Source organism: Betta splendens, chromosome 9 (assembly GCF_900634795.4).
Source record: "Betta splendens chromosome 9, fBetSpl5.4, whole genome shotgun sequence".
In the NCBI taxonomy this organism is placed as follows: domain Eukaryota; kingdom Metazoa; phylum Chordata; class Actinopteri; order Anabantiformes; family Osphronemidae; genus Betta; species Betta splendens.
In genome coordinates this window covers 7,792,523-7,804,227 of record NC_040889.2, presented here as the reverse complement: position 1 = coordinate 7,804,227, position 11,705 = coordinate 7,792,523, and the positions used below count along the sequence as shown (strand labels likewise).

At 42.5% G+C, this 11,705-nt stretch overlaps 1 protein-coding gene across 5 annotated transcripts in view; it reads left to right on the top strand.

The window, feature by feature from the left end:
- Nucleotides 1-1,290: 1,290 nt before the first annotated feature.
- The window catches only part of mdfic (MyoD family inhibitor domain containing), a 60,812-nt gene continuing 50,397 nt past the window's right edge, over nt 1,291-11,705 (top strand). Inside the window, exons 1-3 of one of the 5 annotated variants that reach the window (XM_055511736.1) lie at nt 1,299-1,724; nt 1,970-2,208; nt 3,960-4,070. In XM_055511736.1, the coding sequence (XP_055367711.1) occupies nt 2,115-2,208; nt 3,960-4,070 (205 nt within the window). In that variant the 5' untranslated portion in view covers nt 1,299-1,724; nt 1,970-2,114. Of the gene's footprint in view, nt 1,725-1,969; nt 2,209-3,959; nt 4,071-11,705 lie in introns of all 5 variants that reach the window. The other 4 variants (XM_055511735.1, XM_041072420.2, XM_041072418.2 and 1 more) reach the window with 4 other exon arrangements.

Sequence of the window (11,705 nt, the reverse complement as noted above, 5' to 3'; positions counted from 1 at the left end):
GACAAAGACAGACGGCGGGGGTTGATTTCACGGTGCCGTCGCGTTGCATGCACAGCCTCATACGCGAGGAGGGGCAGGCTTTGATTTGCTCTCTGCATGAGTCAATCTCCGAGTTGAACTGCGGCCATTACACACTGCAAGGTCAAAATCCCATTACTTAAACGCAATTTTATCCGTGATTTTTTCCTTATAGGCCTCATCTCTCAAAACTATCTCCACATTGCCACCCAGATGGGCAGAGTGAAAGCGTTGCATGCTGGTTAACGGAGTTCTTGGCTTTGAATAGCGCCAGGGGATGGAGTGAGGGAGTATCTGTATCCAGGTAATTACAGTCTGAGGGGGCACAGAGGTCCTCTGTGATTACACATCAGTCTGTAATAGATTCAACACTTATAGACGGAGAGCGCCGCATTCCTTACCTCGCCATCGCGAAGGCAGGGGATGGGTGGGTGAGAGCAGGCAAGGTGGGGCGAGGTAGGTAGGTATATCTGCAAGATGGATTACGTGGGGTTTGCCGAGTTCAACATTGACACAGAATCATCGTAAATCATTATGCTGGGGACCCGGAGTGATTTCTGCATTAGGAGCAGAAAATGGAGTTCATCCAGTCAATGAGGGAGGGCATATTTCACATCAATCACCTCCACACTCTAATGTTACCAGGGCTTAAATCTCACTTATGCAGTTACCAATAAGGTTCAGTGGCTATGATGGCAATCAGCTAGACACTGCACTAACAATATCCTACTGACGACACAGAGGGCACAGCGTGGGTCTCAGTTGCCATTTATTTAAAGTGAATTATATATGAATAGAATTGGGAAAAAGTAACGGATGATGTTTGCACCAAAGAGGTTTCTGCGATGATGAGTGCGGTGGACATGTATATATTAATATCAAAGTTTGAACTTGTGTTGGCTAACTTTCCATTGTTTAGACTCTGCAGAGTTTGAACAGGGGCTGATTCTGTACACAAAACATCCAACCAACTTTAACATTTAAATCATCTTCATCTTACTAAACCTGGTATCACGAACTATTGAGTTTCGACAACATGCTAGACCATAAATAGTATTAAACATCAGACATATTCAAGCATTTGATTTGAAAGTAGCCTCTAATTAAGCCGTGTCATTTAATTTCTGATTTTAAGGTTTAATATCGCATAGAACATAAATATATTCATTTAGATTTAAAGTTTCCGTTCATCGTCTTGTTCTGTGATACCGTTAAGTCGTAATTACCCTGTCACCATGGCAACAGAGCAATTAGGCAACTCCGAAAACAACAAATCCCGTGTTTCATTACGGTTAATTTACGCTGCATTTAATTCCCCATCTTAAGCGTCAGGCCCGTTAAATCAAACGTACGCGCGTGCTTCATTTCTGTTCTTACGGAGGACTTTCTCCCGCGCCGCCACGGGGAGCGAAGGCAGAGAAGAGCCTCCACAGGCTGAGCTGCAGGAATCCGGATATGATGAAAATGTCTCAGACGCAGCCAATCCAGCAAAACTGCCGCCACTGAGCGTCGGACGCGTCGCGAGCGTTGTTGTTCCTAATGCGTCAACAAGACGGTTCTGGACATCCGCCTCGAATAAAGTTCCCCAAAAGTTTGTGGACGCGAACGGCCCCGTCCGCTTAGGTGCTGCTTTTACTTCCCAGCGGGACAAGTTGGAGTAAAGAAGGATGGGAAGTTTGAAGCGAGGGAGTTGTCATGTTTGAAATGTAAGTAATGACTCAAAAAACACGACGGTTTAACTGTAGCTAGCTTAAAACGCGACTTTAAGCTAGCAACTTACCGTATTTTATTTAAGAAGCGCAAGGACGACTGTGAACAAGTGTGTTGCATGTAAAGTTTTTATTAAGCTTACGTAAAACCCAGGAGTCGGGGAAATTTCCAGTAACTTTTTTCGTCGCTGCTCGACGTCACTTGGTCGGTGTGAATAATTAGCCAAACCGCGTCCACGCAGCCTGACACCGCGTCGCTTTGTGTCCTGAAGCGTGTGCGGACGATGAGCCCGAGCCCGACCTGGTCTCCGCAGCGCCGCGTTCTGAGGGGGAAGGGAGGAAGTCGTTCCGCCGTGTGAGTGTCCCGCAGACGACGACGACGGTCTCATGTCCACGGAGAGCGACCTTCCTCCGCGCAGGCCGTCCGGGCCGGGAGAGGGCCCGCGGCCGGACACGAGTCCCCTGCTGTCAGCCTCACGAGGTAAAGGCAGGGCACGAACCAGTGGCATCCCAGTAGAAAAGTTTAACTTTTTACACAGTCCCAGTCTCGCAGCATGAACACGCCGTCATCCGCATGTGGTCAGCAATCACGTGTTTATCAATGCTGTCAACATGTCCTCTCTGTGCACACACTTCTCCTCAAATCCAGCTCTTTCCCATCATGCTGCCAGTGCACAAATAATGAAACTGAGCTAAAAATATCACTGACATGTTCCTGCAAAAACCCTTGTTGCTGGTGCCCAATGTCAATCACCAGCGAAGCAGCGTGTAAAGCAAATATGGAAAACGAGCCAACTAATGCATTCACAGATTAGCGGCGCATATCAGCATTCATCAGTCTGCTCGGGCCAATATCAGACTTGTCGTCTTAAATTATATTCATGTGACTTTTAGTATACATCAGTATCTGTGCCCCAGTGTTAAGCCTTGATAATGTTTTTGCTTTTTTTCCCCTCAATAAAGTCTAAAGCAACGCCCTGGTGACTATTAACAGAAACCACAGCCAATTATAGTTTTTAATTAACTTTCTAGTTGCCCCTAAGATTATCACATGTAAAATAAGCTTACCCCCACACCCTCTTTCATTTTTCTTCAAACAAGCAATGAACCGTTAACCATTCTATTTATACCAAGCATCATTATGGCACTGTCAAAAAATAGCAAAGTAGGACAAAGTAAGCAATCACTGGCACTGCTGGATTGCGAATGGATTTTTGCTGGACCTTTTAAAGGCACTTGCAGTTAAGACTCTTCCCTTCTCGGGGCTGTGGATGTACTGAGAATAGGCCAATTTATTTCTAACTGTAATCACTAAATACTGTGATGCATCACACAGCACTGCTGCTAACGCAACTGCTGGTACCATTCGTCAGCTCCAAGGTGAGATATGTGCCATATCTATCTGAAGCTGTTGGACTGCACTCATCTGTTTCAGTCCCTCATCCGTCAGTGCTTGTAAACGGAAAGTGTTGGAACAAATGCATCAAGTTCTGGTAAACATGGTTATGTTTTGCTGGCTCATTCTTCACATCTTTCTCCCTTGGACCACTGCAAAAAGATACAATGCATTGCTGCAAAACATGAGAAAACATGAGCGTTGAGCAGATCCCCTGCAACAAACCAGTAAATTAAGTTACTGTGAAGGATTTAAATACAGTACTAAACAAAGCAGCGGTATGCAATAAGTCAAACATCTATGAGCTTTGAATTTAATATGCAGAAGATACAACCTAGAGTTGAGTCTGGTGTTTTCGCATAGCTATCAGGCCCACATACCTTTTCCAATTTAGATGAATGCAGCCTTTATGGCAGTAAAATAGAGGCTTGGCAGGTAGAACACACCCGGGAGCCGAAGGAGAGAAAATGAGATCCAGAGCTCTGGCAAGGCCTTTACCTGAACCGCCCCGCCATGTTGTGTCCGACCATTTGCCAGCAGCCTGTGTTTTTTTTGGCAGGTAAAGCCACATCGGCCTCTGCAACTCTGGCCTTTGCAGCAGTCTGATATTTTGTCCACTTTGGCTGTAGTTAAAGTTTACATCTGTTTTCGAAAGACTGGCAGTAATACACATTAATTGAACAGTTGAGCTCCTAATAGGATAACATTAAATGAAAGTGATACTATGAAGTGATTCTCTGACATTTATATGCAGCATAATGTTTGTTGCTCAGCTCTGTGTGTATCGGGTTTTCCCTTCTTCCACCATCCTAACCCGTAAATGCTTGTGATCCTAGATGCATGTGACAGTGAATCTACAAGAAGAACAGCATCGCCTAGGAAACAAGCCTCTGAAGGACAAAGTCACGTGACAGAGGAGAAGCCTAATTATTGCGGGCCTGTAAGAAGTGAGTTTTAACGACCGGAGAAAACTGTGGGTGAACAGCAGGACATTTTTGGTGTTACAATATTTTGAATAGTAAACAACAACCGGGCGTTTAATTGGAGAGAGTCAAAATGATTGACCGACAAAGTATTTATCAATTGTTAAATGTTTAGGTCAATTTTTATTTCCCCATTACCCTGCTACAGCCCAGTCATCTCACTACAATTGAATAGAAAAGATAACGCCAAGGTCCCTTGGCAAGTAAGTGATAAAAAGCCTGTTCTCTCATTCTGACGTAATGACTAAGACTTGGCTCATTTCTTCAGTGTATTTCTTCTTCCAACCCTCAACCCTATCATTTGGAAGTAGGGAAATCCTGTTTGTGGTTATGGCACTGACGTAGTGCAATTAGTAGATTTACCTATTTGTGAAGAACGGTGCCAGCGGCTACAGGCGTTCTTCTGTTGAAAACTGTCTACTTTTGGTCATACAGTAAACATAGCAAGGAGTAAAGCAAGTCGGTCATACTAGTAAAGTATGACTATATGGATAGTTTTTGTCTTTTTTATAATCTGACTTTAAAGCTTATTGCATTGCTGCTTTAAAATGGTCTAGCTTTACGAAATGGTCTTTTGGCGTTGGACTGCTCGTGTTATTAGCAGGTCTAATTGAATCTACATTTTCTCTTGTGTAGTTAAATAACTTGATACTTAGCTACGGATTGGAGGCCACAAAAAAAAACTGACTAAAAGCTCTGCGTACTGTATGTGTGTGTGCGTGTGTGCGCGTGTGTGTGTTTTATTGTTCCTAAGAGAAGTGAGATCTGTCAGCAAAGGCTAATAGCAGCTGATTGCTTCCATCCTTGTGAGTGCCTAGCTGTAATAAGGATTGTGTTTGCATTTGACACAACAGTTCTTTTGTTTTTATGTTGCTAACTTTTCCACGGTGCCCTTTCCTGTTTTTTTTATACCAAGCTTAATGACTTGCCAGTGGCGTGTTTACTGAAATAGTGAGAAAAAGAGATTCAGTTGCAAAAAAATAAGATCCTCTGTCAAGAGGTCTTTTTTAGCTTGGCAGGTGTGCGGAGTATTGCACTTCTGAGGGGAGGCATGCTTTTCTTTAATCTCAGAAGATAAGCCCCCGTGACAACAGTTTTGCGTTGTAATTGATGTCAACCCTGCCAAACAGCCACACACAAGACTCTAGTAAGAACTTTAGATGATGGAAGACATGCTGCTTTTGTAAAGCATAAAACAGTGATGTCAGGTAAAGTTTAATGTACTGCACTAGTGTCTGTTTGTGGTTAAATCAAAGTGGGGATTTTTTACATTTCGTGTGGCTCAGGTTAAATTATTTGTGTCATGGATGTTGGCAGTCTCGCTTGGGGTTTTGTTTGTTGAGGTGACACATCACATTGCTCACTGGCAGGGGTAATTGAGAAGTTTCTGCAGAAACAGGAAATCAATAAGAAATCATGTGCCTGCCTACATCCTGACCCTGGCCGATTTCCTCCCTTCTCCCAATTCAAATCTTGTGTACAGTGTGTGAAAGGGGAATTTTCACAACAAAAGGAAGCCTATTAGAATGTTGTAATAACAGCACTGATCTTATTTCAGCTATCATTATTTTGACACGTTGTTTATTTAACCAGCAAGAAAGGAAACATGTCAGTAGTTTGGTAAGTGTTATTCATGGGGCACAGAATATGTTAACAGTGTTATTTGTGTCGTTTTACTCCTTTGGTCTCCTCGAACCATGTAGGAGAATCTAGTGGGAGAGACAGACATTCCTCAATTGACTGTTCTGGGTTTTCAAGTAGCTGATATCTCCAGCAAACAGGGTCTTAGCTGTCCAGCTGCTGTCTTGAAATAAATTGCAGCCATCCAGGACCACGTTTAGGAGTTTAATCATCACATTATTCACAGGATCATCAAATACTTTTTAAATGACTTCTGTGGCTGATAAAGATGACCTTACCTAGCTCCTGTTTTTATCTCAGGGAAACTCTGTAGTGAGAATCGAAGGTCAGAAAACATGAGACAAAGTCTGTCTTTTTTTTTTTTTTTAAAGACGACTTCAGTCTGGCCTTTGTGTTAATCTCTGATTGGGCTCTTCAGTGACAGACTTTCAAGGTTGTGCAGTATTGACCCTTTTTTCCTAATAATTGCAGTAGGACGAAATGTCTAATCAAGGATTGTCAATACATACTTACAAGATAAGATTCCCAGAGAATACCATAACTAAATATTATGCAGATGCATGTTAGTAGGCAGTTGGCAGTAGGCAGTAGTTCCTAGTTACTACCACTGCTGTGTGTTTTAGATTGCCACTCTTTGCCTACTTTATGCTCCAAAGTTGCTGCTTTAAGACTTTTTAACCCAGAATGTTTTTTTCCAGGTGTCTGGAACCACATTATGATTGTTGTCATGCAAGATTCATATCTTCATAGTAATCTTCAGACCCATGTCTCTGCAGAAATAATGTGTCTGAAGCGTAGACCTATTATGAACTGAGCTGTAATTTTCAAGTGATTACTTAGCAGTGGGTCATGGAATCAAAAACTGTATAAATAGGGTGAAATGCTAGTGTAGGGGTTGATTAAAATGGTCATTGTAATTCTACCTCTGTTGTAATTATTTTCTCATTGTCATAGTGCAGATAGATTTCATATGGGAAATTTCAAGTGCGTTAATTAGCATATTTTAAGTACTCAAGCCTTTTTACTGTTAATTTTTTTTGGAGATATTAAAAATACTTAAGCCACATGATTAGATATACATATATCAGTTCATGGACTGAAGTCTTTTAAATTCTTATGGCAAATACATTGAAAATATATAGACATGAAGAGTGTGGTGAATGTCTGCTATTTTTCTTCATTGCAGAGAATTTGAATATTCTTAGTTTTGTTTCTAAATGGCTCACACGCATCAAAAAAGGATTAAAAGGACCAGATGCAGTAATGTTCTACTTTGTATGTTACGCCATTCTCACTTTAATAATCAGGGAAAACAAAGTTAAATCAGTTTACCAGGAACTGTGATTTAATAGGGAATGTATAAAAACAGTCATAATCATGTGAAACATGCTTTACACAATATTGTAGCTATTAAATATAATAAAACCACAGATATTTAATTGTTTACATTGTAAACAATAAAACAGTGGCATTGGTAAAGGTTTATTATGTATTTATTTCCTATATTAATTCACCTTACTTTCTTAATTAATTAAATATAATGTTACTTGTTATTTTTGTTTGGCAAAATGCAGTTAGGTAGACCACTTGACTCATGTTTAATACCTGCTGAACCAGTAAAACCTTCTGTGTCTTTCACAAGCTACTCACAGAGAGGTAGAGAAGAAAAATCAGCCAGTTCAAATGAGAGCAGAGCAGGGGGATTACTTGGCCTCTAACTGGGTTTTGGCTCCAACATTAAGGTTAAAACCCTTTTCTATTACAGATATCTGTGCTGATGTTGCCCTCGCCAGCCTCGACCCCCTCGAGCTTCCAGATCCTTGCCCCCTTCGTGTTTGCAGGTTCAGTGCCTCTATGCTAGGTCATTCTGTTAGGCCCCCTGATCAGTGGAGGGTGACCAGGGACCTAGAGATGGCTCCCGTCCAGACACACAGGCAACCACAGTCGACACAGGCCCTGGCCAATGCAATACACGCCCCCCCTCTCTCTTTCAGGCTAGAGCTAAAATCGATACAGGCGTCTCCATGTTTAAAAAGCCACTCAGAGGCAGACGAGCACCTCTGTCCCAAAGGCTGATCTCTCAGCTTAAGGCCTTGATTGGCATCTCGAAGATGCGAGGCGCTGACCCACAGCTGTCCCATTAGTAGAGGGTTAATGCTGAGATTGATACTGAGCAAATAAAGGAACTAAGTATGGGGGTGTTTTGATAGACTGCCTATCCCCTTTCTGACCCAGACAGACCTCTGTAGCGCTCTCTCTAAAGCTTTATTTTGGCTTTTAGGGAGTGGCAGCAAAACCATATCTTTATCCGTGACTCCAGCACCAGCAATGTTAGTGAATCCACTACAGATGCACAGTACTTATTGGGTGTGTTGCTATCTGCCTTGTTGCATGGGTATTTTTTTGGTGTATATGTGCACAAGTATGTGCATGTCTGCCTGCCTGCCGTTGAATTTGAAACAAGTGAGTTTCCTGTGGAACTTCTACTACAGTGAAAAGATTTGAAGCTGGTGGAATATTTGAGTCATGGATGTAACTGAAACTGAAAATGGCCCTATTCCCCTCCTTACTTCCCCCCTTCTTCCCTCCTATGCACTCCTGCTCTGTTGCTCAGTTTTTGTTTTGAGTCGTCAGCGAGGAGAGGGTGGAGCACGTTTTCAGAGTATGGAGCTTAGCAGCTCCCTCAGGCCTGCTCTGAGTCACGTCATAATTGATCTTTCTAGAAATTGTGGTAGCTAGCTGTGTAAAGCCTAAATCTGTGCAAGATGTGCCGCCTTTCAAAGATACTGCAGTCGCAAATTCTGCTGTTTCTATACCACAGTCTGATGGTAAGAAACAGATGAAGGGAAGCCATCTGACAAAGCTTAATGCGGAAACAGGTTTGTACAAATTCATCTCAGAAATGAGGAGAGGAAGAGAATAAAGCGCCATTTAGTGTCTCGCAGCAGCCAGATTGTAAGGCTAATTCTGCTTGATGTTTTGTGTTCTGCTTCCATATATTAATCGCACCGAAATTTGCACCAAGAAATATTCCAGTGGGTAAACCAGGGACTTCTTTGGCTGGAGCTTGGAGACAGGAAGGTCAGCTAAGTGTGAATGACTTCCCCTCAACATAATTCATATAAGAGAAAACGGCACCTCAATGAGAGTTTTAATGATTTAGATAGCAGTCAGACATATTAATCTGGGAAAATTTTCCGTTTTGAAATCAAAGATTAATTGATGACAAACCCCGGGCCACTCTTGCTCATGCACACACCTTTACCAGTTCATGTTGTCAAATCAAGCTCTTGTCTTTCAAGTTGCCTTTGCTGCTGTAAAATGTAATTAAGCAGAACAAGGTTCAAGGGGGGGTTATTTTTTCCACTTAATCAGCAGCAAAATTTTAAATTAGTAAATCCCTGACTCCCTGCTTCCTTTTTTTTTTGTTGGGTGGTGGCAGTAGCGGTGGTAGCAGTAGTGGCAGTTGTGAGGCGGGGATTGGAAATAATATTAAGTGCTGTCTTCAAGTGTCACTTCCCCTTCAGCAGGTTGGAGGAGCCAAATTTGAATGACTGTCACAGAATTAAAAAAGGCTGGGAAAAAACGTATGTCACCCCTGAAAATGAGCTGACTGTCCTGGAATGGGATGGAAAAACAGACAAAAATGTGATGTTTCCTACCTAAATGAGATGCTACACAATATGATCAGCCTTGACAGGGGAAGACAGCTAATAGAGTTTTGTTGCAGGCGACCATAACACGCCTACACACACATACAGGGCATGTCACTTTTGCTGATGAGGATCCAATATCAGAGTAGGTAATTTAGCTATCCTCAGCGGTCATCATCATTCGTGCAGCCATGATCATCATTTTATCTTGGATAAATACAAAACATTATGGGCGTGTGTGCTAACTGACAGGGCCAGGATTGCCGTGCGATGTCCAGAGTCACATTTTTCTCAGATTTGTTGGAACAAGTGACATTTCTGTTAGCCCGTGTCAGGTCGCTGTCAACTCTGTGTAAACGCCGCCGACAGGATCGCAGGCTTTGCCCACATCTTTGCACAACTGGGGTCTAATTTTCCAATCAAATGCTTGTTCCTGGTCGCCAGTTGACATTGCCAATTTGCTCTCATATCAGTAGTAATCACAGATTTATTTTTTTGTTGTCGTGATAGGACACGTGAGCGGTGATCATCAAGTAATGCGTCCGTTACTTCCAAAGCACCCGCCTAGACAAAAAGAAAGTCCTTGTTCTGGAGTTTGGAAGGTCAAACGGTAAACAAGGCTTTGATACGCCCAAGGAAAATTTCAATCAGAGCCCTTTGTAATAACATTCACTGTACTATTTTCCTCTCTCTTTATGTCCCTCTCACTCTCTGTGCAGTATAATTCCCCTGGTTTTGCGTCTATAAATATGGACAGGGAAGATGTATAATTTCTAATGAGAAAATATATCCCTTTGGATTGAAAGGCAGGGGCTGCTCCACACACTGCTGTTTGTTAGGAGGAGAGATGATACCTCGGGCTGTTTTGGCAGAGCGAGGAGGAGGGGTGGCGGTGGTAAGGGGAGTCTGGCTAGGTCATTGCACATTTGCAAATTAGCATTTCAATCATGCAGGTACAGGGCCAGTCGAGCAGAAAATATACATATTTTTCTAACACCAGGCACAAAAAGATAAACAAAACACTGGCCGTGTTAGTAATTTCAGAGCTAACTGTTGCTGTGCATTCTGCTTATTTATTTCTATTTGAGAGTAATAACTTAAAAATAATGGTGCCACTTTGGCGCTTGTATTCCATTCCATTGCCTCAAACTCACTGCATTGTGTAATAATGGCTATTAGAAGAAGGATACAAGATCTGAATCGTGGTCTTTATTTGGGTGACATGATGTGACATTTGAACAACTGTGTGCGCTCTATGATGGCCGTTCTAATAAGCCTAGGCAAACACCTTTCACCATCTTCTCCCTCTTTCTATCTGTCTCAGGGGCATTAATATTAAAAAGGCCTGAGCTTTTGAAACACAGAGCATGTGTGGTTGCCGTACAGTATTCGCGGCGCTTGGTGTAACGGTGTGCAAATGAGGATTTCCATACTGCCCTGTTTGACCTCCATGTTATATTTTCATGTTCTTGACTATTTTAGAATCCTTGTTTATACAGCTCTGTTTCAGTTGACACGCATGCATATTCCTTCCTGCCACATCTGCCTGTGTGTGCAAGCGTGTGTGTGTGATCCGGTAGGCTTGTGTGATATACACGTCTTTCTTCTGTCTTTTGGGTGCAATTTCCAGCTCCCTCCTGTAGGACCTATTTTCTGTGACAAAAACGGAAGTGTTTATATACTCAGTTTTACATACAGAGCGATCCCCCGCGCAGCTCTGGCGAAGCTCCGGCGCTCTCCAGACACTCCGTAGCTCGGTCCCTGTGTGGCGCAGCCACTGAAGACTCGGTGACAAATGGCAATTATATTTGTGTGTTCTTCATGAATCCATCAAACACTGGCCTTTTAAAAATGCTCCCCAGATATTTGAAGCTGTCAGCTACTAGTAGCTGGGACCAAATTGGGATGCTACTTAGACAGTCAAGAACCACTCACCCCCTAGTTTCCCCTGTGATGTGTGTGACAGTGTGTGTAGGGGAATACCATGTTTTATTCAACTACAAATGTACACTCTCAACAGTTGTTGATGTGCTAGAAATAGGGTGGTTACAAGTCCAATTTGAAGTGTATGCGTGTGTATGGATCCAGTTATTCCTCTCAAACGTGGTGTTTTAATGCAACCTGTCAGACTGTGTGCATTCAGTTATCTCAAGACATTTACCCATCTGTACAAGCTTTTGAAAAGCACATGACGTGCATGACTTTTGGGAGTTGTTTATGTGGAGTTGTGTTTCCTGCTGTGTAATAGGAGCAATGCTCTCAGGGTTTATAAATGATCCCTGCACCCATTTGCTTAAATTATTTG